Below are 27981 nucleotides of genomic sequence, written 5' to 3' on the forward strand. Positions count from 1 at the left end.
TTGTCTGGAGACAGATACATACAGAATGTGGCGGGATTAAACTAGTTTGAAGGCGCGCCAACTATCCCCTTAACCTGGAAGAGTAGTGTAAAAGTACAACATCAGAAAAAACTATAAATTTGAAAATCAGTTGAAATGGGCTTTACTCATCCGATCGATACGAAGCAGAAATGTATCTAACATAAACACAGATTTGACGTGGCAGCATTCTTATACATCCCCACAACAAAAATACACTTAGTACCGAAATTGACTTATCAGATTATACTTACAATTATTTATTTATCGACAATGAAACAACAGACATATCTATTTTGATTATTTTAATTAATTTTTGGATTTATATAGTAGAGAGAACTAAATCTACAAGAATGACGAATAGGTAATATATAGCTGTGTTCTCAATGAAACAACAGTGACATTATGAAGCATGCACAGGTATGGTAAAATAAATAGAACACAATACAATTCAATATTAAAAGACAAAGCTCCACATGAATATAAGTTGTACCTTTAAGTTCTATCTTTATGTAATTTCAATTTTGTCCCTGTAAACAACCAAAGCAGTTTGTGCACAGCTGTTGCACAAATGAAAATAAAGTGACATGAATATTCAAAAACAACAACAGTGCTATTCAAAAGTTAGTTTGTATGTGCTGTCCTTGAACCTCTCTGTATACTGTTCGTCAAAGCGCTCGTTTTGAGCAACTGTAAAATGGTTTTTCCAGTCTCCTATTTCCCCTGAAACAGAGTAATTGTAAAATTATCTTGTCGCTTACTGTGTGGCGGTGCCTGGTCTTTTTTGTCGTTTGTCATATTTATAACACGGACAGATATTTTGGCGGCAAGGAGTAGGAATAAAGTATGTTTAGTTGTCACTGCAAAGCTCTTGGTAATTAAAATAGAGAACATCTGATAAGAATGAAAGAGAAGGAAGTATGTATTGTTGTACTGTGGGGTATTAAGAGAAGGAAATTACCATTCCCTAAGCACTGAGTGATATTCTAAAATCTATGTTAACATGTATTTGTTTCGAAAATATCTGCAAATATTTGTTCAACGTCCTAATTCTTACTAGTTGTTAAATGCCGTTTGCAATAAAAATGGTGTTTTAATCAAGTATGTCGGATTGATAGGAACAAATAAAGGAAAAAAAAATATTTGTTTTCCTGTTATGTGTATAAAAGCTGTCTGATTGCAGGATAAATGAGATTTGAAAGTCACTTGATTTTGATATTTTCTATACAGACTAACAGCTGTCTTATACATCTTTTTGTGGACTAGCACTATTTAAGATCGCAAGGTTTTATGAAAAAAAATGTATATGAGTTACTATAAAAGGTTAAACAGTTTGTGATCTGCATGACTCAATATACAACATATTAATACCCTTTCGATAAATGAAGCCTTTTCCATCAAGTTCTTTCGTAAGATCTAACTTATGTTGTTGCATATTCTGGAAGGATGTTACTTTAACGATATTTTCTAAGGTTGCTTCTGTGCATTGAAGTCTTAAGAAATCAGCCAATCTCTTTATCTCTCTTTTGGTATCCTTTATTGAATTAAACAACACTTCAATCAGAGAAAACACATACATACCCTGCACCCCCTGTATTTATATAGATGTTGTGTTACAATGTATTTCATACGGCAACAATCGTTCTGATATGAGTTAAATGAATTAAAAGGTGCATATTGACAGTATTTATTTTTAAATTCTCAATAAGTTCATTAAATGTCTTCAATATTAAGGCATTTGTGCATTGGCTAAAAAAACATGTGTTATAAATAACAATTAGTTATTAAAGAATTTTTACTAACTGTGTATCTAAAATAAACCAAACCCACTGACCGTGTAAATCACGACACTACCATCCCATTGACTGTCTATTTAAATCACAACACTCCTACGGACCGTCTATTTAAATCACAACACTCCCACTGATCGTCTATTTGAATCACAACACTCCCACTGGCCGTCTATTTAGATAACCCCCCCCCCCCCCCCCCCCTTGGCCTAACCATTAATATACACGGTTCCAACGGGTTTGCTTTCAACCGATGATATTCTTAGAAGTTTATAGGACGTAAGACAATTATCTATATTCATCGATAAATAATTAAGCAAACAATATTCAACTATAACTTTAATTCGTTTGTATGTGATGATACGTATAATGGTTTAATTGCACAAAAGTACAAAAGGTGTGTGTTTCTTTGAAAAAACGACGGTCTAATTATGGCTTCAATACGATTATTTATATCGATATATGGTACACCATGTGAGCCAAAACGTGTACTCATTACACAAATTTGAAAGTAAGCAATTAATTATGAATCAAAGCAGATATGGATATACGTCTATGAGACAGAAACAAAAAAACACCAGCATACCAATAGACAAAAGGGTTTTATTTGTTATCAATGAATATTGTTTTACATTTTTTCAGTTATTGCATGCTATCGGTAAAGTGTATTATAGAATTCAAACAACTTAATGTCTTTTCTGTAGAGTAAAAGGGGGAACATTGTAATAATTTGTTTAAAACTGTAACATTGTAAATGAAACAGAAAATTTAAATTATCTCATAGAACCTTTTTCATCTCCTCATAATAGCATGTGAATATTATGCCAGGATACTGTTTCTCTGCTTTTTCCATTTGTTTTATATAATTGTACCATGATCCATAGAGACCTTCAAGTAACAAAGTTAAAGCATAATGGATTTCCAATGATAAGAAACAGCTAAAAATGGTCTTGTTAAAGCATAATGGATTTCCAATGATAAGAAACAGCTAAGAATGGTCTTACATAAAACAGTAAGTTAACAAAATAGACAGAACCAAATTCAACAATACCGAATGCATTATACGAACTAAAAAAAAAAGAACTGCGCCAAATGAAACCCAATAAAAAAAACAGGATTACCTAATGGGACTGCGGAAGGATCAACTGTTGCTAAAATAGTTCCTTACGAAAATACGACATTAACAAAAAAAAAAAAAAAAAGGATGACGGGCAAACCGTGACATTTTTTTTTATAAATATATTTTACATTTTTAATTTTTGTTAATTATAAAATGACATAGTTTAGGACGGCACTTCAAATGAATACATCGAAATGAAAAGATGCATTTTATTTAATTTATCATTGTAAATTTGATTGACCAAACTGCTAACCTATGAAATTATATGTAGTAACAAACCAATTAAACAGTTGACACGTGATATCAAACAATATATAATATTACAAATGCATTGTTCGAATCCAGTCAGTTTAAACTGGCGATATGATTTAGGCAGAGATAAACAATAAGAAGATGGTCCTTATACTAAAACCAATCAACATTTGATAAAAAGTGTGTGGTGGACAAGACATTGAGTCAAAGAAGACGTTTTCTGCAACAGTATTTCCTTGTGACAATTTATCGGAGAGACAAGTGAGGGAAGAAAGAGAATTTATAAAATAATGAGAATTCATAATTATTCGTTGGAAACCAATGTTCGTTGAATTGATGGGTACAGATGAACCACGAATTAAGATGTTCAACGATTTACATTTTTCCAATAAGCGGAATATTGAATTACAAATGAAGGGGAACGCCTTCGTTGTTTGTAGTAACGTGCTTGCCTCGAGTGCAGGATGTGGTGGGTTGAAACCTCGGCCAGATTATATATAAGACTTGAATATTGGGATTTTCTGCTTCTCCGCTAATCATACAGAGACTGTTGGACTCGGAGATAGAATACTGTGTCCCGGTAGAGTGACATGTCTTTCTGAGGACTGTATCATTGTACGTTAAAAATCTGTCTCAGCGTGTCTATCTAGTGAAAAGCAGGGTTTATATTCAAAGCACTTGATCCTGTTCGCGTCCTGAAAATACATTTAATTTCCCACCACTGGACGTGAAACAGCCTTCCATCATCAAAGAAAGAAGAGGTAAAATTTGACAAATAACAGGAAATGAGCGGCACCTTATTTATATTATAGCAATTATGACATGTCATCTTTTTGATACAGCGACCAAAATAGTAGAACGATTAACATCTTATTGTAGTATATACATAATTTTATTCGGTCAGTATTATATATAGTTGTGTTGTTGCAGTTGTTATACATGAAAATTTGTAATTTATATTTACATCGACATAAAGTTTTTTTTCGAAAATTGGTTTGTAAATAACTTACATTTTTCAGACATCCATATTTCGAAAAAATCATCCCAGGATCCTTTAAAATCAAGATGAGGCATTTTCTTCACGTGAAAATAAAAGGAAACACAAACATCCTTAGGGTTTCTAATCATGTGAATGATCTTGCATCCATTTTCAATATGTTTCTTTGGTAGATATTTAAATGAGCAGTGGGTGTTGAGTAACCTTGGTGATTGCAGTTTATCTAGAACTGTGAGATCAGGAAGAAATTCTATGATCGTCGAAACTATGCTTTTGGTGTCTAGCTCTGTCTTGTTTCGAAGCAACATGTTGCTTATTTCATAAATCCAATGCGTTCCTTTAATTACAACACGCATATAAACAATTTCACCCGTATTTACGGCAAGCCGTTTTGCTATTCATTCTAACTTCAAGACATCTAATTAACCTTATAAGATATCTCATATAGTTTATAAGATATCTCATAAAATTTTCTTTATAACATATCTTATAAATTATATGAGATATCTTATTAACTATATGATATATCTTATAGAGTATATAAGACATCTTATATTAAAATATTATATAAGATATTGTATATATTTATTACATGAGAAATCTTATATATTGTATAATATCTCTTGAAGTTAGAATAAAAAGTAAAACGGCTTGACATATGTACTACATGTATAACTGACTAAATATAGAAATAAGGAGATTTATAATTCAAGTTGGTATGACTTCCAATTAGACGGCTACATGTATCCACTAGAGTTCAAATGATGTAAATACATATAAGCAGTTATAAGCCAACGTAAGGCTTTCAACAATTAACTAACCCATTACCGGTAAAGTCAACTATGTAAGGCCCAGACATGACAAAATGTGATAGTGTACTTAATGTATAACTATGTAAGGCCCAGACATGACAAAATGTGATACTTTACTTAATTTGTACCTTATCGGGAGAGTATATAATTATGTTTTGCTATACTGATTGTATTAGCAACTACAAAAAAAAATTTTGGTGTCCTTGTCAGATTTTTTTGTATATTTGAAATTTGAAGTCAGTTGTATTGTATGTTTGTGATTTAAGTTTGCACAGTTTGTTTTTTTTTTCTGAGTCAGAATTTTTTTTTTCGTGCAAAGCGCGTACCATTTATTTAGTTTTTCGACGCTATCAATCAAATTATTATTTTTTAACACTATAAGTTATTGGGAAAATCGGGATTCAGAATATTTTTTTTTTTCTACTGCTTGTTCTGAAATTTTTTTTTTTAATCAAATTTGGAATCAAAATATTTTTTAATGAAAAAACATAACCTCACCCCCCTCCCATCCCCCACCCCCCCCCCCCCCCCCCCCACTATTATTCCACTAAGTAATAATGATACTACGAATTTATTTGTTAACATAGAGCTATCAAATTGGAATGTTTAGTTGACACATAGGTGAGGGTCTGGATGAGGACATTAATTTCTGTAGTCTGTAATTTGTTATGTAATTATTCTCTATTCTTTATACTGTAGTAGGGGCCTCGGTGGCCGAGTGGTCTAAGTAGTTACTACTGTAATCACTAGCTAGTCAACACTTAGGTTGTGAGTTCGGTCCCCCGCTCGTGCGGGTGCATTGGACTCCAATCTTAATTGACTATGATTTCAGATTTCCTATCGAAGGTCTGTGGTTTTTTTCGGGCACTCCGGCTTCCTCCACCAATAAAAACTGGCCACCACGAAATAGTTATAACACAAAAAATCAAAATCAAATTATATTGTAATATTCCATTATTCTTCATTCTTTAGTTTTTATCCTATTTTTCTCTAATCTTAATATTTGTTTCCCATTTTCTGTAGATTTGGACCATTCTTCTATATTCTGCAAATCCATCCCATACCTTAATTATCCTTGCTGACTTGAATTGTAACATAATATTGATATTACCTGATTTTGGATATGTGCAGATCATAAAATCTGATTCTCTAGACTGAATGTGAAGAATGTCATGTAAAGCCTTCTCCGCCCCTTTTTCTTTAAAAGGAGGTGTGTGTGGATAACGAATTCCCTCAAATTCTGGGAAAGGACCCGGTTTCGTCACCTTCATTAGTTCTCCAAAGTTTTCAATATCCATCTTTACCTATACTTAAACTAACAAAAATAATCGGTTACTCGTGGGTTCAGTTTAATTCGTTGATAGTTTTGCATTCACGTAATTAGAATATAAGCTGTTTCGCATTTTCCCCATGTTTTAGGTTTAGTTTAACAAATTCTTCCATACATGAACATGTAAATCAAAACAAATAAACATGTTATACTGGCTATTGGTCCGTAATTTGCTATCATTCTAACCAAAGGTTATCTAGAACTATCTCGAATAACCAGACAAGCAGAAACGAAAGACCTACCATTTTCTACTCAGGATGATGGTGACTTCAATATTGAATGGTTAGGTCGGCGTTTTGTTTTTTCTACCATGTTTTGGTATTCTTCTAAATTGCCTGATTCTTACAATTAAGTTTAGTTGATTAACTCTTTAAGCGTAGGATGTGTTGTATATAATTGCGTGCTCTTCTCGCAAAAACGCTGTCGGTTCCTGTTTACTGTCATGTCAAAAAATCATTATATATGATTTTTTGACAACATTGTTATTTGGAAACATGTTACCATTGATAGTTGCTTGCTTAGCGTACAGGGGCAAGTATTGTATGCATATTCTGGACAAGAATATGTCATGAATGAGTATCATTAGATTTAGTGTTTCTAAATGTTTGCAAAATTTTAAAATATGCCTCTACCAAGTCTTCTAAGAAGGAAAAGATTAACATGTATAAAAAGCAATTATATTGCAAGGTTGTTAGTAACATATGCTTTCGGATATTGTATTGACCCGTCGGGAATTAAGAGGATACGAAATATAGTATAGTCGATTACCTTGATCTCACTTAACTGTAATGCTGTAAATTTTATTTACTAATTTATTGATTTTTTGTTTTTTAAATGTTTTTTAGTTATCAAAGGTACCAGGCTTACAATTTTTATACGCCAGACGCGCGTTTCGTCTACATAAGACTCATCAGTGACGCTCAGATCAAAATAGTTGAAAAGCCAAACAAGTATAAAGTTGAAGAGCATTGAGGACCAAAAATTCCAAAAAAGTTGTGCCAAATACGGCTAAGGTAATAAAATCCTTAGTATTTCGAAAACATTTTACTTTTGAAAACAGTTAATTTATAAAAAAAAAATACCATATAATTGATATAGTGTAACTTTCATTTCTTTAAATTCATAAATACAAATTTTCATTGCAATAATTTATGTAAATACATTAATGAGATTCAGTAAACATACTACTTACTTGACAGACACCTCAAACGGATTTAACTTAATCTGGCTTTGCTCAATCTTTATATCAAACATCCGTTCTAATATGCATGAACATACGTTCTAGCTATCAACCAAATACACTTTAAACTTTCCATTCATATCGTAAATGACAAATCATTGTAATGCATGATGTAATGTGTTAGCCTTTTCAACAGTCGTCTTGCGCGAAAAGGCCGATAACTCAATTTTAGAATTTAATATTTTCGGAGACGGTCAATGTATATTTTCTAAAAAAAGTGTTGAATAATAATATCAGAGGTAGTATAAACAGCTCTATCGCCATTTTAACTTTATGATTCTAAATTTGCTGGTTTTTTTTTTCTTTAAACTTGTGATATAAATTAAAATTAACGTCTTTTTTTAAATTATTGATTTAAATATGATTACATTCTTTCAATACAATGATTATGGTTTGCTGTGTAAGAGAGTGTGACAAATAAAAATAGTAAAATTATATCTAATAAAATAAAATGATTGTACCTGTATATTTTAAAGTTTCTTTTTTTTTGATTATGTCCTATTGTTTAATCCTGAGCACGACTTGTCATCCCACCTAACGAACTTAGAAAAATGAATAAATCGGTATGCATATTTACGTAAGATACACTGCAGTGATAACAATTGTTGACAATCTTTTGATAGAAGTTCTGATATTCATACTCTCGCATTCAACCTGCGGAAACAGTAGTACAAAACTGGGTAATTTTTAATACAATTATACGTCAAAACAGAGACTAGATGTCATATTGGTAAATACTCGTTGAACCTCCAAAAGAGCTGAAAATTATAATGACGACTATTTTTGAGGGTGTAGTTAAACGTTTATAAGTCGTGTAAATACCCGTTTTGTATTTTTAGTTATTATTTTTAATTAACCTGGGTTTTGTCCTTAGAGTTTTCGTGGGGATCGTTTTACTTGTGATAGAGATTCGATATCCTGACTTAGATATTTACACCTCGTCTGGACAATATTTCTGTAGATTGGGGAAAACTATCTTATTTTATTCAATGATAACTTAAATATTGATTTCTTTATAACTGAATTGTTGTTCGAGTTTTACAGTCAAACATTTTCTAAATGCATAGTCTTCGTTTCCGTTCCAATACAAAAAGCTAGAAATCTTCTGGTTGTTTCAGCCTTACTCTGGAATTAAATGTATTATCGCATGGTTGTAAGGTCTTAAACTAGACAATGCTTTTGAATGATGAGTTTCAGACATAGCTCTGGTTGTACCAGGGATTAAAAAGCCCTTGATATATTGCGATATTTTTACACGACTTACTTTGGTCCCTGGTGAATGAAATAACGCAGTTCATATGAGTGGAAACCACTTGATGTATTTTTTTTTAGAAAGTCGGAATGTGAGACGCCTTGAACTTGATTTATTAAAGTTGAATTTTTTTTAGAACGACTAGTATGCAGTTTTTGATATTTGAGTAATCGGTTACATCTAAACTTTCTAGTGTTTAAAATTAGTATTTAAAAAAAAACTAGAGGCTTTAAAGAGCCTGTGTCGCTCACCTAGGTCTATGTACATATTCAGCAAACGACGCTCTCATTGTAGACGAGAATAGAATTCATGACAAAAATTACTTTTATGTTGATCTTGTATTGCTGTATTGGCGATGGTGTGGTTTGTGCAGTTTCTCTTTAATTTCTTTTGCTCAAAACACAAAAGAGGGTAAACAAATCCTCATTTACCGTCAATCACTCCAATAAGGAGTGGCAGTCTACTAACTTAATCGGCAAAATTTGACTTGTTTGTATATCTTACCTTGCTGATCATATTTGTTATTTAAAGTTTCTATTTATTTATTATAATTGTTATCATATAAGGCAAAACGCATACAAATTGGTAAAATTTGACATTAAAGGGCAATAACTCCAATATGGAGTCCTCGGACAATTTCCTCTATATTGTCTTAATTGTAGATCTTGTCTTGTTGATCATGTTTGCTGATTTAAGTTTCTATATGTCTATTATAATATTTAAGATATAAGACAAAAACGCAAAACTTATTTGTAAATCTTGTCTTGATGATCATATTTGCATTTTGAATTCTCTCTATCTATTATAGTTTTCAAGGTTATAGGCAAAAATGAATAAAAAAAATGGTAAAATTTGTCAGTTATGGGTAACAACTCTTATTTGAAGTAATTAGACAATTGGTAGAGCTCAACAAACTGTCCTTGTCAGATTTTCTCTATGCATTAAAGTTTATAAAAATATTAGACAAAACTAGCATTTTACCCTCATATTCTATTCATAGCCATGTCGGCCATATTGGTTGTCAGGCGGGGTCATCGTTCAAGTTTTTGAAACTAAATACCCTAATGATGATTGTGGCCAAGTGTGGTTAAATTTGGTCCAGTATTTATAGAGGAGACTATTTTTGTAAAAGTTAAACGACAACGGACGACAGCCGACGGACGCTAAGTGATGAAAAAAACTCACTTGGCCCTTTGGGCCAGGTGAGCTAAAAAACGTATAGAACTGAGGCTAAGTACTTTTTTCATTTTACTTGGTTGATTTATTAAGGGTTTTTCATTGCTAATGCATCGCCCATTTTTATCCTATAAGGTTAGGTGCGAAAATGTATTGAATAGTCACGGTATATAATTTCATCAAAAATACTGTGATGTTTGTGCATTAATGTCTTTGTCTATTAAATATGAAACTGTTTATCAATCTTGGTTATTTGATACGTATGTGCGAATGCATTGCTTGGCATTTTTAGGTTTCTGACACCTGTCATTGGTTTAGCGCAATCGTCGTGACCTCTTGCAATTACTAGGTTTCTGTCACCTGTTTTGTGTTATATTGGTGGATTATCAGTATGTTTTTCTAAAAACCTTGGGCGAAAGCACAGGCTGAACACTCTCTATCAGTAACGAAAACGGTTGAGCTCCCAATGTATAATTTCATGATACAAAAAAATAATGGAATATCCGTTTACAAACCCCTTTTACATTGCAGTATACACGTATGACAATAACACAAAAATCACACAGTTTGCAAGTGTAGAATTGGTTGTCCAAAAGATGTGAGAAATGACAGGAAGGATCTAAAAAGGACAAATTTACCAGAAATGCTATGCAATCAACATGATCAAATTATGAAAGTAACAGATTTGATTAAAGAATATGGCCCAGGAGAGATTGAAATATAGGAGGAATAATTGTCCCTTTGGTATCTGTCGCTGCTTTTTTAAGCAGGAAAAACAACAAATGTCACGGCATGTACATGTAGCGGGCTTTTTAAGTCCCCCCTTTCAAAATCCTGGATCCACATCTTACTTCAATGTAAAGTTTAATTAAGACACCTACCCTTGAAAATCTTAAAAATATTTGGGACATGACGTTTAATGATAGATACAATTCACGCTCATTTAAGTTAGGAAGATCGCGAAATTCCAAGAGTGTGGAAGACTTTTTCACGTGAAAAACAACAAGATTGGAGAATAAAAGCAGAAATGACAATACCATCTATCTAAATAACATGAGACTTAGTTTCTCATATTTTTGTGCTATTTTCACATACTTGATCAGTGTGAGAAAAATATTTCTCCTCATTAGTGAAATGTCTGTTCTCGGCAAATGGTTGGTCGAAATTTAATTATGACGTCAAATTTTCTTTGTTTCTTCTGAATTTTCCTATTGTGACGTCATGAAAAAAGGCGACCATACCTGATGACGTCACATATAAAGAACACAACTTTCTGGAAATCTTTGAAAAGGAAGGATAAAAATCATTAGAGAAACAGATTCCACCACTATTCCTCGTTTATTACGATATTTCTCCACTCTCAACAGTTAAATTTTGATTATTTAAAAAGCTCGGCAAGCCTCGCGCTTTAAATATTAAAATTTAACTGTCTCGAGTGGCGAAATATCGTAACACACTTGTTGCAGTGGTGAAATCTATATTTAAGACCCTAAGGCATATAAAATTAATGTGTAAGATTCCCATCTCCATTTGTCATGATTTATTTTATTTCAGGTTTATCCCATATTAAGGAAAAACATGTGTACTAGAAATGTGGATGCAAAATAATGTTAATAGTTTAAGTTGTAAGAACATAAATGTCGTTATAATTCGTGTTCATGATCTGTATACAGTGTATGGAATGCAATCAGCACATCTGGTTACAAAAAAAAATAAGAAAAATAAAGATAAAACGAAACATCCTAATTTAGATTTTGGGCGCATGTTAAAATGCTTAACCTCGCTACATTCTGTATGTGCCCGTCTAAAGTCAGAAGCCTGTAATTCAGTGATTGTCGTTTGTTGCTTATATCATATTTGTTTTTTCGTTTATTGTTTTGAACATAAATCAGCCCGTTAGTTTTCTCGTTTGAATTGCTTTACATTTGTCATTTCGAGGCCTTTTAAAGCTGACAATGCGGTATTGGTTTTGCTCATTGTTGAAGACCGTACAGTTACCTATAGTTGCTAACCTTCTACTTTATTTTAGTCTCTGATGGAGAGTTGTCTCATTGGCAATCATACTGCATTAGAGATTTTTTAACCGGGGTTTCATAAGACTTAGCGAGTTCTTCTGAAACCGAAGGCAATTTGCATTACAAAGATGCGATACAACAAACAGCAGACGTGCACTGGAATAGAAAGCACCACACGTGCACTAAATAAAAGGGACTGGTCAGAACTGTATGTTAGACTAAGAGCCTATAAAATGCCAAAGTTGCTATTTCATTTTTGAACTGTGTTGCGAGTATACCATAACATGATATAAAAAAAGGCAGAATACACTTCAAAACTTATAAATCGGAAGGGTTAGCAGATCCTGCTCTACACGAGTGAATATCTACAAATCGGATAATTATGCAAACATGTTAAACCCTGCGCATTCTGTATGTGCTTGTCCCTAATCGGGAGCTTTTAACTCAGTTGTTGTCCATCGTAGCTGTCTGTGATATTTGTTTTTCGTTTGTTTTTAGCATATATGTATACATATATATATGCAGTTTTGGGTCTTTGACAACTTACTGTACGGTCTTGGTTTTGCTCATTGTTGAAGGCCGAACGGTTACCTTTAGTGACCTTTGAACTCTGGTGGATAGTATTACTGTTGCTTCATATCAGATGCTTAATATGTATTAATACGTATTTTCGCACATTGTAAACAGGAAAAAGTGCCACGCATGGTTCACATACGTAAAACATGAGTTTGGAGACGCATGGGAAATGCATATTTCTTACCCCGTATGTAAAACGCACGATTTAAACATGCGTTATTCGTGCGTTTTACGCATGCAAAATACATGTGTATTATTCATGCGTTTAGGCATGTAAAATATGTGATGTACGCATGTTTTAAAACCATTCATTAAACATGCGTTTGTAGCTAATATGCGTATAATATACGTTTCAAAAATTGGCGTAAAACATGTAGATGTATGTAACAAATATGCGTATAATACATGTTTCAAACTAATCGAAAAATGTTTTACTAAATCATTCATTAAACCTATTTGTCATGTTAACTAGTTCATACTCATATTTTCCATACAACTAACATTGGTTTTGTTCATTGTTGAAGGCCGTAGAGTGACATATAATTGCTGAAATCCGCTTCTTTTGGAATCTGTTGGATAATTGTCTCATTGGCAATAATACTAAATCTCTTTACGTTATATATATACTGACCAAAAATCTCCTTTTGATGGCAATGTCAGTATCAAATTACAGACCAGACTAGGTTTTTCATCTGTTTTATAAAGGATACTTGTATTTCTGTTTATGCCAGTATAAAAATAAAAACAAATCTGTCATTTGATTTTGCAACTGATCACTGTTGAGCAGCTGACCTAATATGAAGTCATTTTGTTCAGATGTATTGGCGTCATGTTTGATAATTATCAATTTAATAATCATATTCAAAACTTTAAAACTTGGGCCAATAGAATTTCTGACCAAATATGAAATCGAACTGTTAAGCAGTTGTGAGAAAAATCTGAAGGAAATACTTTTTGGACAATTAAATGGACATACAGACAAGTGATTGGCCCCAATTTTAGAGTTGGGGTATAATATGTGACGTGAACAAATAAATGAGGCATCTTTCTTAATGCTGTAAATTTATTGCTATATATATATATATATATAAAATATATATGTAAAATTAATTTTTTGGAAACAGTCATTATCATATAATTATTTCATCTTTTTTCCATCACTTTGAGGAATTCAGGTTTCTTTTACTGAAAAACAAAAAATTATATATGAAAGAATGCATTACTACTTATGCTTATTAGTAGCTAAAAGGTTTCTTGAATCTTTTGACACTTTTATACACTTATAAAATTACAAGAAGCTTTTAATTCTTAAATACTCCTAAAACAGATTTACATTTGTATGTTTTCTGCTTAATATATTTTTTATCAGCAATGACTTGTCATTTTAAATGTAATTTCCTTTAAGGTAGATTAACTGTATACCGCCATCTTGGATTGTTAAATAGTACACAATCAGTCTACTACTACTATGGGTTTTTTAACGACCTTGACTACCCATGAGGGTCTCACACGGTCGCATATTCGGTTTAGTTCTTTGCTTAAACCTGCATGTTTTTAAAATAGATTGGCAAGTAAGACTGTTTATCTATAAATAAAGAAAAATAAGTGATATATTGCATTATTTAGACTGTTTAAACAAATATCAAATATTTGTTATGATTACATTCAATTTTTCAACTCAGCCATTTAAGGGAAGATAACTCGTTTAGTAATTTTGTTTACAAAGGAATGTTTTATTCTTTTTAGATTTTCAAACGATTACATCGAAATGATAATTTAGATTCAGAAGCAGTTAAATAACACATCATTTGGAGATGACATTGCTCGTGTAATATAAAGCATTAAGGAGTACCACCAACTGATTCATGAACATACACCAGAGTTGAGGAAAAAGCAAAAATACATTTGTTACTTCGTATGGTGAGATTTGTTTTAGTCCATTTTCTCATAACTTCGAGTTTTGTAATCCATTATCTATAACAAAATTTTCAATCATCGAAAAATTAAAAAGAAACAAATCAAATCAAATCGAACACAAATGTCTTAAAGCCTATAAGATTTTGAATTACATATACCATAAGGGTATATGAACTCAAAGTTTAAAAAACAATATCATTTAAATCTTGTGATATAAAAGACTTGGCACATTCTAATTCATAACATAAAGACCAATGAATAATGACTTGAGATATTAAGGATTAACATATAGTCATTTGTAAATGAGACAGCACATGTTAATTTTTATTCCACAACAGCATTGACGTCTTAAAATTCAGAAACCAAATTACTTTGACTATGCTAGAGACATTTGTCATCTTATAAGAAAATGACTGCAGAAAAAATATAAAACTAGTTCTACTTGAATAATAATGAATACTTTTGTTTTAGGATTTTTTGTTTCAAAAGATAACAACATAACTTTCTGAAATTCTTTGCACAACATAAAAAAAAACATATACCATATGACCAAAATCGTACTTCTTATATCTATCTACTTAGGCCTGGAAATATAAACAGATCAAAATGTAAAAACATATCAAATTTAAAGATTCTGCTGATGGTAAAGTGATGCCCAAAGACTAGGAGGAACGAGGGAATCTGCTGAAATACCTTTGCAATTATTTACGGTGCATCGCCTTGAAATATCCTTAGACCTAAGTGTTCTGTCGATACGGACAGTAAATCCGTCACACACCAATGATTTTTCTTCCGACTTGTTTCTGACAAACGAAACTCCATGTTTGTGCCTTGACGCAACTTTACAAACTGACTGAAATAATACTAAAGCGATCACTTTTCGCGGTAAAATTAGGAATCACATTTGAATATAATCTGAAATATTCGCAATTAAGTTATATAAAATTGCGAATGGAAATGAGGAATATGTCAAAGAGACAACAACCCGACCAAAGAGCAGACAACAGCCGAAGGCCACCAATGGGTTTTCAACGCAGCGAAAAAATCCCGCACCAGGAAGTGGTCCTCAGCTGGCCCCTAAATAAAATTGTGTACTAGTTCAGTGAAAATGGACGTCACACTAAACTCCAAAACATATAAACGAACTAAAATTAAAAAAACACTGCGCGCAAACGTAGAAATTTTTAATCCCAAAATGCGCGCAAATGTAATGCGCCCCTAATCAGTAATGTTGTTTTAGTCTAATCATCAAATGTTTAAGAAACGTGAACAAACTATGTTTTTTTTTAGTTCTATTATATGTTTCGGAGTTAAGTGTGACGTCCATTTTCATAGATGTTAACAAGTATAGGTCAATATTTCATATGGCTTTCAACAAGGATTTGATGAAATATAGCATTTTTCATACATTTAAGGTTTTATTTCATTAGACTTGAACAATTTTGCATTAATTTTTGTCTTTTTATATTTATTTCGCATGAATTTGTACTCATGCTGTTATTATTACTGAATACAATGTGTAGTAAAGAGAGTTAGTTGAACCCACTAGGTATCAATCATTTTGTAATTTTAGTTTTATCCTTATGTCCAATTCCTATATTTTTTTTAAAGCATGACTGATGTTAGTTACTAAATGAACACTACATTCATAATTGGTGAGAGCTTAAACTGATGACTTCAATTTATTTCTACATTTTGTAATTTTTGTACATTAAATCTAATATTTGCTTCTGTTCATACATATATAAACAGATTGTAATTTCAAATTCATATTTCAAAAGAAAATTGAACTCCTATATGAATACTCAATTCATTTATTTTATTCTTCAACGTTTAAACAAAATTGATATAAAGAAGACTTTTTTGTTGAATAAACTGAATGTGATTTTTTCCTTTATAATACTGTTTATTTCAAGCATTACTGTCAAGTTTTGTCATAAACAGTGCAATAGTTTGAGAAAAACCTAGTATAATGTAAGACGACATCTACAGCGATTCGAGCAAAATTTCTTCGAAAAATCCAAATCAAGCCGCATCATGATAGAATAGAGTGTTGACCAATAAATGATCAAATATTTATTTTATCTGCCTACATACAGTTGAATATGATACAAAAGATGACTCTAAGATGATAAATACCATTAATGGACCTCTTTGTCTTCATTTCAAGGTCTCGTTTGATCCATTAATACCTCCCATTTCCTCCAAATTTTAACGTTTTAGGCCAATAAATAAAAAATTTGGGGTAACTGTCACTCATTTATGTGAGAAATGTGATAATAAAGTAATTGAAGTATTCAGACAAGCTGAATGAACTATTCATATAATAGTTTACTGACTCCATGAAGGTTTCAATAAGTCTTTACGTAAAACTAAAATTTATGCCGCGTTCCAGAGAGGGACATAAAAAGCTTCTCTTTTAGTGAATAATTTGTTGTTACTGCATCAAAAATAATTTCATTTACTAATTACTATATATTTATTAATAATTTCATTTACTAATTACTATATATTTATTAAAGTATCACTTAGGGAAAAGTTTTCTATTATAGGAAAATATAAGAAATAAGGAAAAAAAGTCAGAAAAAGCTCCACAAAACACGGAGTATGGCTTGCTCTGTCTACTAATATTCATGGTAGAGTCCTTATTCAAAGCAGTTTTCTCATAAAATGTGATTTTGAGACTCAATCCACTCAGAAGATTTCATTTTTGTAATATTTCACTTAAATAGCATGAAATTTACACAAATGAGAGTACACACAAGGTCAAAGGTGCATGTGCAGCTTCCCATAATAGGTGTAATACCACCATTGATTTCCCCCTATTAGTCTTTGTTATATTTGCACTTTTCGAAAAAATGTGCAGAATTTATCTTTGTTTCAAATTAAGAAATACTTGGTATGAGTAAAGTTTTATCCTGTTCAGTACTATAGACAAAATTTCACATAACATTTCATTGCATATAAGAAAATAACCATCAATGGAAGTTAACCAATCAAATGTTCACCCCTTTTCTTCCTGTGTAACCATGTAACCTCAAGTTTCCAAAATATTCTATAGAAACACCAAATAAAACAATAAGGGTGCTTTGAAACACCCAAGATTTATGTTTATGACTCAGAATTTTTTTACTGCAATGAAATGTAGGATTAATTTCCTACAACTGTCAAATTCAAGGGAATATTTTTTTTCGACCCTTTTTCGTATGCAACCGGATGTGACGTTCTATGATTTGGTGGTATTACACCATAAACGAAAACAATGAGAAAAAAAACATGCGTAATACATATATTTTACATTCGTATAAACTAACACATGTTTTATACACGCGATATTGTTCGTGTGTTTTATAACTCATGTTAAACATATGTTATTGAACGTCTGTTATACGCATAATGGAAAAAAAACGCACTTTTTTTTTTACATGCGTAAAACATGCGAGGCACTTTTTTCCTGTGTTAAAGAGAGCGAAAAGATACCAAAGGGACATTCAAACTCGTCAGTCGAAAACAAACTGTCACCTACATGGCAAAAAAAAGAAAAAAGATCAAAAGACAAACAACAGTATAAAAAACACAACATAGAAAACTAAAGACTGACCGACAAGAACTCAACTAAAAACTGGGGGTGATATCAGTTGCTCCAGAAGGGTAAGTAGATTCTGTTCCAAATTGGGCACTTCTCGTGTTGCTCATGTAAGTACATGTTAAAAAGTATGTTATTTATTTCCCGTTTTTCGACATTTGAATTGGTAAAAGATAAAAAGTCAGCCTCTGATTGTGTTATCTCAGTCTGTAAACCAAACCACTGCTTTAAACTTGTAGGTCGAGCAAACAAAATTATATTTTTTTCAAGCATTTGCAATTATTTTGGATTTCATTCTTCATCAGTTACGTTCCAGATCAATTTGTGAAATTCAAAATTGTATAAAGTTTGGAGAGCACAGAAAATGCATCTGCATTAAACTTCGGAGCACTTTGCGCACAGCTGTTGCACACATTTGAATATAGTGAATATAATATTTGAAGACAATACATACTTTGTTCAAATGAAAGTTTGTATGAACTGTCCTTAAATCTTTCTGTATACTGTACATCAAACCGCTCATTTTGTGCTACTGTAAAATGGTTTTTCCAGTCTCCTATTTCCCCTGAAACAGAATTATTTAAGAAATGAATGCTTTTTTTTTGTAATTTTATTGGGGTGTAAAAAGTGTTGACTGTCGCACATTGTGTATGAAGCGCGGAATAGCTGAAGAGACATTGATTGCCGAATCGCGCATTTGTTGCAGCAAAATTGGTACAGTTTATGTTATATCAACACTTTTACACCCCAATAGAATTACAAAACGAAGCATTCATTTCTTATGATTAAATTTTGTATGTTAATAAGACCATGACAAAAAAGTTTTATCAAGTTTTTTTTTTATTTACCTGTGCACTTTTTTCTCTACAAACGTGTCATCACGAAGGTAACATTTCATTTTGATATGAAGGTTAATTCTTGAATGACGCTCAATTGTTGTTAGCCAATCAAACTAACGGATTCTCGTGAAACAAACATGTTATGTAATTATTAGAAAATGATATCAATACTTACTCAGTCTGATTAACCCCCCCCCCCCCCCCCCACTATCCCCTTACGCATACAAGCATAAGTGCATAGTGGGTAGCGGGGGATGGTTTTAATCAGACTGATACTTACTATAGCAAGAAGCCCTTTGTCTCTTATTTTTTGCATTGTATGTCATTAATATCAAACTTTGACAGATATGTTTCCATTTAAATAAATGAATTGAAGAAATGTCGTATGAAGAGTTATTATTGAGCTGTTCTTAATAAAGATTGTCATTTAAACAGAAAATGCGTATTAAAACATTAAAAGCAAGAAATTCGGTATTGTTGTGCCTTTTGATATGGACAATAGAGAAATAAAATTGACTTATTTTTAAATGCATGTATTTGTTAATTAAACATCAATGTCTTTGGGACAATGTTATCAAAAATAAAAATTTTGAAATAAACTTCGTGGTTGTCACAGTTTTGATTTGGGCACTGGCTATGGTTACATTGAAATGTAACAATAATAAAAAAGTTATTGTTACATTTGAGACTAATGACCGGAATGCAGGGTTGTGTAAGGAACTGACTAATTACGAATGTAACAATAATATTCATGTAAACGGTTACGCTGTGTTATTGTTACGTTAAATTTATTAAACTTTAACCTTCTATAGTTTTTTTGCTTAATTCTTCGATATGTACTTGATAACAATAATATTAATAATAATATTATCATTATTATTCTTATTATTATTATTATTCAACAAATAGTGTTTAAATAGTTTTAAGTATTAATTGTTTTAATGTTCTTCAAGATACTACTACAGTTTAGTATTGCCAAAGGCGAAAAATATAGTTTAATGGTTCGATGTTAAGAAAACTATTTTTGACCTGAGGCATGGCAGACATTGAAAGTGTCTATAACTTGAAAAAGTGATATTGCAGAGTGGAATTGTTAAGTCTGCAAAACAGACCTTCACATTGCTGCATCGCTCGTTTTTGATGGCTGCCTAGAGTGGTTTCACCAAAAATGCGTCGGACTGAAACATGCTCCAAAAACAACATACTGGGTGTGTAGAAACTGTCATAATGATTGTAAATAGAAATTTAAAAAATTGTATGCAATATTGTAAAATTCAAATAAAAGTTTTCAAGTTTTATTTTGATAGATATTACTAGTCCCAGCATACATTGAAGTGCATTAACGTAACAATAACACAACGTAACTGATGACACAAATATTATTGTTACATTCTTAATAAATCGGTTCCTTACCCAATCTTGCATTCCGGCAATTAGTCTCCAATGTAACAATAACTTTTTTTTTATTATTGTTACATTTCAATGTAACCGTAGCCAGTGCCTTTGATTTATGTATTGGTAGTTTTTAATGTAATGGTCTGTTAAACAAGTTTGATGGGTTCACATTTCAGCAAATAGTCCGCATTCAAGTAAGTACTTACTTGGCTCCCCTGATGGCAAATGCAGGATTAATTTAATATAGAGCCGAATTCGTATTATAATTTTTCAAATAAAGACAAAACGAAAAGGCATCTTGCAAGTTTTTAAGATTCACGTTCAGACATATAGATGATGTCCTATTACTCCATAACCCTCTTTTCAGCAAATACATGTACACATATATATCATACATCACAGTGCGCTTGACATTAGGGATACTATTGAAAATATAATACCTTTTTGTGTATTTAGATCTTTGTCTTGAAATTGACAAATATGGACGACCTCAAACTGGGATTTAATATAAATGTGACGATTTTAGTTTTCCATTTACCAACTCCCAAATTTTCATCTCAGCACAGAGTAGTAACAATCCATCTGCTCTATTGATTTGCATTTAAAATAAATTAGTAATTACTGTATGGAGTTTGGTTAATGTATAACTTTAACATGTGTCGTATTTAAATTATATTACCCTTTCTATATATGAAGCCTTTTCCAGAAATTACTTCCGTCATATCTAGTTTATTTTTCTGCATATGATTAAAGGATGTTGTTTCAGCAATATTTTCTATGGTCTTTTCGGTGCACGGTATCCCTAAGAAGTTAGCCAATCGCTGTATCTCTCCTGTATCATCCTTAATAGAATAAAATTAAACTTCATTAGAGCTAACACATTATACCACGTTACCTTACCTGTGTAAAGTCCATGTTTTGCTGTCGAATAATATCAATTAAACAGTCATTTCAAATAAAACGTCATTTTGTTTCTGGTGTATACTTATTACATTGACAATCAAACCACATCGTTCTGATAAATCTGTTTGTAAAGCAAAAAAAAATAGTCCTCTGGCGGTGTAAATTGTGTTTAATCACCTGCTTGACTTATAAATAAGAGCAGCTGCAGTAACTGGATGTAAAAAAAAATTGTCTATAATATTGAGAGAAAAAAAAATGCACATAATTGAAGTGATTGCATTGTGTCAAAAAGGTGCAACCTTTTTCATTTCTTCGAAATAGCAAGTAAATATCATGCCGGGAAAATCTTTCTCTGCTTGTTCCATTTCTTTCTCATAATTGTACCATGATCCATAGGGACCTACAAGTGAAGAACAGAATTATAACAAATTAAATCTACTGATACATTGTTTTGTAAGAATCAAAAATATTCTTACATAGAAATGAGAAAATATCTAAAAATAAGGAAAACAAAATAAGAAGACATGTTCTACAAAATAAAAAAAAATCTAATATATTTTTGTAGACGTACTGGAAAATGTACAACACATAGATAGAATAGGCGTATAAAAGTAAGAAGATGTGGTATAATTGTCAATGAGGAAACTATATACCAGAGACCAAATGACATGGAAGTTAACAACTATAGGTCATCGTACGGCCTTCAACAATGAGCAAAGCCCATACCGTATAGTCACATATAAAAGGCCCCGAAATGACAAATGTAAAACAATTCAAACGAGAAAACTAACGGCCTGATTTATGTAAAAAAAAAACAATGAACGAAATACAAATTTGATATACAGCGACAAACGACAACCACTGAATTACAGGCTCCTGACTTGGGACAGACACATACAGAATGTGGCGGGGTTAAAAAATGTTAGAGGGCGCCCAAAACTTCCTCCTTACCACGTCCTAGTATCACGACTATTCTTATTTTGATATGTTTATTCACAACAATTTCTGAAGACCAAATGACATGGAAGTTAACAACTATAGGTCATCGTACGGCCTTCAACAATGAGCAAAGCCCATACCGTATAGTCACATATAAAAGGCCCCGAAATGACAAATGTAAAACAATTCAAACGAGAAAACTAACGGCCTGATTTATGTAAAAAAAAAACAATGAACGAAATACAAATTTGATATACAGCGACAAACGACAACCACTGAATTACAGGCTCCTGACTTGGGACAGACACATACAGAATGTGGCGGGGTTAAAAAATGTTAGAGGGCGCCCAAAACTTCCTCCTTACCACGTCCTAGTATCACGACTATTCTTATTTTGATATGTTTATTCACAACAATTTCTGAAGTAACTGCCTATGCTGAATTATATTTCTTTAAGTAGAGTTCCAATTGTGAAAAAGGTCGATATAGATAAGTTAAAACTATTTTGGACTTTCCGGTTAAATTATAATAATGACATAACTCAGGGAAAGTTTGTTATTTTCCTTAAACTCCCACCCTCCCCCCCCCCCCCCCCCCAACCACCACCAAAAAAAACCCCTCAAAAACAACAACAACAACCCAACACATAACCCTAACAGCCCTTTGCCCTTTGTTCCACGACAATACGTCAAGTAAAATCTGACATGTTGAATTTCCGACTTAATACCACATAGGATGATATTCTTCAAATTAAAGTGAATTTGAAATATAAACAGAATGTGACGGACGGGGGCGTGAGGACCTTGTAAACAACATTTTCATAAGGTTACATTTCTTTGATATATAAACTTTATTTTAAGTTCTCATATAGATATAAGAAGATGTGGTATGAGTGCCAATGAGACAACTCTACATCCAAGTCAAAATTTATAAAAGTAAACCATTATAGGTCAAAGTGCGGTCTTCAACAATGAGCAAAGCCCATACCGTATAGTCACATATAAAAGGCCCCGAAATGACAAATGTAAAACAATTCAAACGAGAAAACTAACGGCCTGATTTATGTAAAAAAAAAACAATGAACGAAATACAAATTTGATATACAGCGACAAACGACAACCACTGAATTACAGGCTCCTGACTTGGGACAGACACATACAGAATGTGGCGGGGTTAAAAAATGTTAGAGGGCGCCCAAAACTTCCTCCTTACCACGTCCTAGTATCACGACTATTCTTATTTTGATATGTTTATTCACAACAATTTCTGAAGTAACTGCCTATGCTGAATTATATTTCTTTAAGTAGAGTTCCAATTGTGAAAAAGGTCGATATAGATAAGTTAAAACTATTTTGGACTTTCCGGTTAAATTATAATAATGACATAACTCAGGGAAAGTTTGTTATTTTCCTTAAACTCCCACCCTCCCCCCCCCCCCCCCCCCCCCCCCCCCCAACCACCACCAAAAAAAACCCCTCAAAAACAACAACAACAACCCAACACATAACCCTAACAGCCCTTTGCCCTTTGTTCCACGACAATACGTCAAGTAAAATCTGACATGTTGAATTTCCGACTTAATACCACATAGGATGATATTCTTCAAATTAAAGTGAATTTGAAATATAAACAGAATGTGACGGACGGGGGCGTGAGGACCTTGTAAACAACATTTTCATAAGGTTACATTTCTTTGATATATAAACTTTATTTTAAGTTCTCATATAGATATAAGAAGATGTGGTATGAGTGCCAATGAGACAACTCTACATCCAAGTCAAAATTTATAAAAGTAAACCATTATAGGTCAAAGTGCGGTCTTCAACACGGAGCCTTGGCTCACACCGAACAGTAAGCTATTATGGGCCCCAAAAATTACTAGTGTAAAACCATTCAAACGGGAAAACCAACGGTCTAATCTATATAAAAAACCAGAAAGTTTTTTTTTGTTTGTTTTTTTTTTTTTTAATTTGTAGAAAATGTATCTACTTCAATAATATGACCAAGGTCCGTTGCCATCATGGTAATATCAAGGCATTCCTTGCTTGTCTTTTCTGCCAATGTATAAATAGTGTCATAATATGAGGCGCTTCGTGTAATATGTCTCGGAAGCTGATAACAAGTTATCTTTACATATAACAGACGTTTGATGCTTCCTCGGGTATTTTAAACAAATGTGAGGTGCACTTCATGGATAAATTTTCAGAAGACTCTATTTCTAAATAAAAAAAGAATATGTCTAAGGACACGAATGCCCCCGCTCAAGCTTGCTTAATATAATATGTGAAAACATTTTTTGGAAGGACGGACAGAGGGACGGACGGTCAAGGGTAACATTTAATGCCCCCTTCGCCTAGCGGTATGAGCATAAAAAGTAAGAATGTGTATACAATTTGCTAATTAAAACCACAATCAATCACAATAATCTGCAAGGTATAGATGTATAAAGAGGATATATAAAAGTGTATTTTTATTAATCTAACTACATTTTACAACTTGTTAAACTGTCGAACGATACTGTCATTCGTTATCCACGGTTCATGACATGGCTTAAATTAAAATATTTTAAACATTGGCGGTTTAAATATTGCCATCAAAACTTTTGGTGTGATTGTAGCTAAGACATCATAATTCTTGCTCTCCCAGACGACTCAATACTTACATTTTGATTTTCTTTCTTTAAATGTAAAAAAAAATATGGATATTTTGAAAAAAATGTCCAGACTATGTGTTTCTTTTTTTAATGTTATTTGATAAATCGTTTATGAATCTGTTATACCATATCACTAAGCAGCCCAGAAAAGCAGACTTCAGGAGCCTTGTGCTGTGACATTTTACATTTTTCTAGGGAAACATATGGTAAATTTTAATGAAAATTAAATCTGAAAATTACAAATTAAATTTTACTCCAATGTTTCATCTTTTTAATCACATTTTATATACTAGATACACAATCAATTATTTAGTCTAAATACCTTAACATCTCAAGATTGTGTTTCTTTTTCCAGATTTTGTATGTTGGTAACTTACATTTGTCTGACATCCACATTTCGAAAAATCATCCCAGGATCCAGTAAAGTCCAGAACGGGGTCACTCTTTGCGTGATAAAAAAACGAGACACAGACATCTTTCGGGTTTCTAATAATATGAATAATCTTGCATCTATTTTCGATATGCTTCTTTGGTAGATATTTAAATGAATAATGAGTATTAAGTAACCTTGGTGATGGCAGTGCATCTAAGACTGAGAGATCAGGAATAACTTCTAACATCGTCGAAACTTTGGTAACGGTATCCAGTTCTGTTTTATTTCTTATTAACATATTGGTAACTTCATTAACCCAATGCGTTCCTTTGGAGAGAAAAAAAACACTGGAAAATTAACAACTATGAATACAGGTGTTATTAAATTCAATTCGTATAATAGGAATCGACCGTTTTCGTTAACCGGGCAGTTATTAAGACAATTGTGAACTTTCCCAAGTCCGGAAGCTCGTCATGTGTCGTGTTTAGTTATATCTTAGAGAGTTTGTCATGAGAAATTCGCCGTTTCAGAATCTAATGCATTCTAGGTAATTTCATTGTTCGTATCCCAAAATGAAAACAACGTCACGTCATTCCATGATATGTGAATTTCAATTGTTTTGGACGTTGTTAGCCAATCACAGCGTTTTGGTGTACACTTTTGAAAATATTACCCAGAATGCTTTAGATTCTGAAATGGCGAATTGGTGCTGACGTTTGATTTTTTGGTAGCCTATTTTGATTTTATTCACATCTTGTCTAGAACTGGGTGTATTAATTTAGAGCCTTATAAATAATTTACACAATTTAATTTTTGATTGTTACCATGGTTACAGACGGATATTTGTTCTCTAAATTTCTTTTGTGTTTTGTTTAGTTGTTAGGTGACTGACTACTGACAAATACTATTCAACTTCTTCTAAATAAAAAATAAACAATTATAATGAATATTGGTGGATAATAACTGTAATATTTAAGTGGTCAGAAAATTGTGATATTTGATAGATAATTAGAAACCAGGTACGTACTGCTATAAATACGTGCGTAAAAAGATCAATACTTTTTTTAAATCAATTTTGCACGGTGAAATGCGCATCTGACACTGGTGCAGCAAAATTGGTGCTGTTTATATTATTACTATCACTGCTGTTAGTCCCCGAGGGTATTACCAGTAGCCAATACTTCGGTACTGGTATGAAAATACGGATATTAATATTGTTTTGATTGAAATTTACTGTTATGCAATTTTAGAAATCATTCAAAATTAAGGAATATATCTCCCTCATCATGCTCATGTAAAGCCTTGATTCCCTGTCCGGTTTTGGCTATACTTTAGGTCGTTTCGGTGGATCAGCTTTTCAATGTTGTATTAGGTTTTGGATTTTCGAATATTTTGGCTTCGAGCATCACTGAAGAGACATACATTATCGAAATGCGCATCTGGTGCAGTAAATTAGGACCGTTTATATTATTGTATAATTCTCGAACGCATACTCACATTTATAACGTTTTTATATTGTGCTCACACAATTGTCGTACTAGTGTTTTATGAAATAATGCGTGTAATTTGTTTTAATGCGAGACTTTTTCAACAGTGTAAATAACATCCGCATGTTATCGATTTGATGATTAACAATCAGTTATGACAGTATTCTAGCAGAAGAAATGAAACTGTGCATTCTAAAAATTGCATTGAATGTATAAAGTTAACGTAAACGATTTTATTGTGTATAATATGTTAGCATAATCTTTTGGGAGATATATGCATAATGAAGTTTACTAAATAGGGACAAGTGGGCTAAAACTAACTAATACAGTAAAATAGGTCATTAAGATACAGAAAAGAGAATGATGGGCAAAAACAAAGAAGGAAGAAAAAATGCCTTAAAATTACAAAAAACGGAAATAAAGACGAAGTGAATTTAACTTATGACATATACATGTATGATAGGCAAATAATAGTATGTGATTTTCAGATGATCGGGAAAAGCTTTGATTTAACATATTAAAAGCTGTTTTCTTAAATGTTGATTCATTTGATTTCGTGGGTACCAATTTTCGTGGATTACGGAAAACTTGAATTTTTGTGGATATTTGATTTCGGGTTTTAACATACTCCTGATACATTTCTTTGCATTTGCAATTTGTTGAACATTTAAATTCGTGGTTCTCCTGTACCCATGAAATCCACGAAAATTTTTACCCAACTTATAATAATGAATCAAAATATGGTGCATTAATAATACTACCTGATTTTGGATATGTGCAGATCATAAAATTTGATTTTCTTGACTGCATTTCCCTAATGTCTTGTAAAGCTTTCTCTATCCCCTTTTCTCTGATACGATTGAAAGCTGGAAATCGTACCCCTTCAAACTCTGGTAGTGGAATCGGTTTTATGGTATTTCTCAGTTCCTTGAGTTTCTCCAAATTCAGATCCATCATTTACAAAACTTAAAAATGAATAAAAGCAGACTTTTGGTTGCATTTGGTCTCTTGTGGAGAGTTGCCTCATTGGCAATCCCATCACATCTTTTTATTTTCTTTTTTAATTGCATTTCATACAAAATAAAAATTGCATTATAGTTACAATGGTTGCCATTGAAAATTATATTCAATAGGACTTAAAAATCTAGTACAAATACAAAATGATCTTGAAGTGGCCATGATTTTCATAAAAGCGTTCAGATGTTTGACACCTCTATGAGTTTTGTCCCAGAAGACAAAAATCGAACAAATTTTGTTTTCAAGTAGGACAACTTTTTTTTACTAACAATTTGTCAAGCAACTTATCATTAA

At 32.2% G+C, this 27981-nt stretch overlaps 2 protein-coding genes across 5 annotated transcripts in view; both read right to left on the reverse strand.

Annotated features, from left to right (window-relative positions):
- Positions 1-27981, reverse strand: part of LOC127706394 (sulfotransferase 1B1-like) — a 262668-nt gene that overhangs the window by 232778 nt on the left and 1909 nt on the right. The window lies entirely within an intron of this gene.
- Positions 439-25266, reverse strand: LOC127706397 (cytosolic sulfotransferase 1-like). 3 transcript variants are annotated; one of them, XM_052210985.1, is made up of 5 exons: positions 25188-25266; positions 21518-21618; positions 20995-21157; positions 18536-18646; positions 13641-13763 (listed from the first exon to the last, which is right to left on the reverse strand). In XM_052210985.1, the coding sequence occupies exons 1-5, from the start codon at positions 25204-25206 to the stop codon at positions 13750-13752; spliced, it is 408 nt and encodes a 135-aa protein (XP_052066945.1). In that variant the 5' UTR covers positions 25207-25266; the 3' UTR covers positions 13641-13749. The 3 variants fall into 3 exon arrangements, with proteins under 3 accessions (XP_052066946.1, XP_052066945.1, XP_052066944.1); XM_052210984.1 differs by lacking the exon at positions 13641-13763 and adding an exon at positions 13797-14552; XM_052210986.1 differs by lacking the exons at positions 13641-13763; positions 18536-18646 and adding an exon at positions 439-741.

Source organism: Mytilus californianus, unplaced genomic scaffold (assembly GCF_021869535.1).
Source record: "Mytilus californianus isolate M0D057914Y unplaced genomic scaffold, xbMytCali1.0.p SCAF_6, whole genome shotgun sequence".
NCBI classification, from domain to species: domain Eukaryota; kingdom Metazoa; phylum Mollusca; class Bivalvia; order Mytilida; family Mytilidae; genus Mytilus; species Mytilus californianus.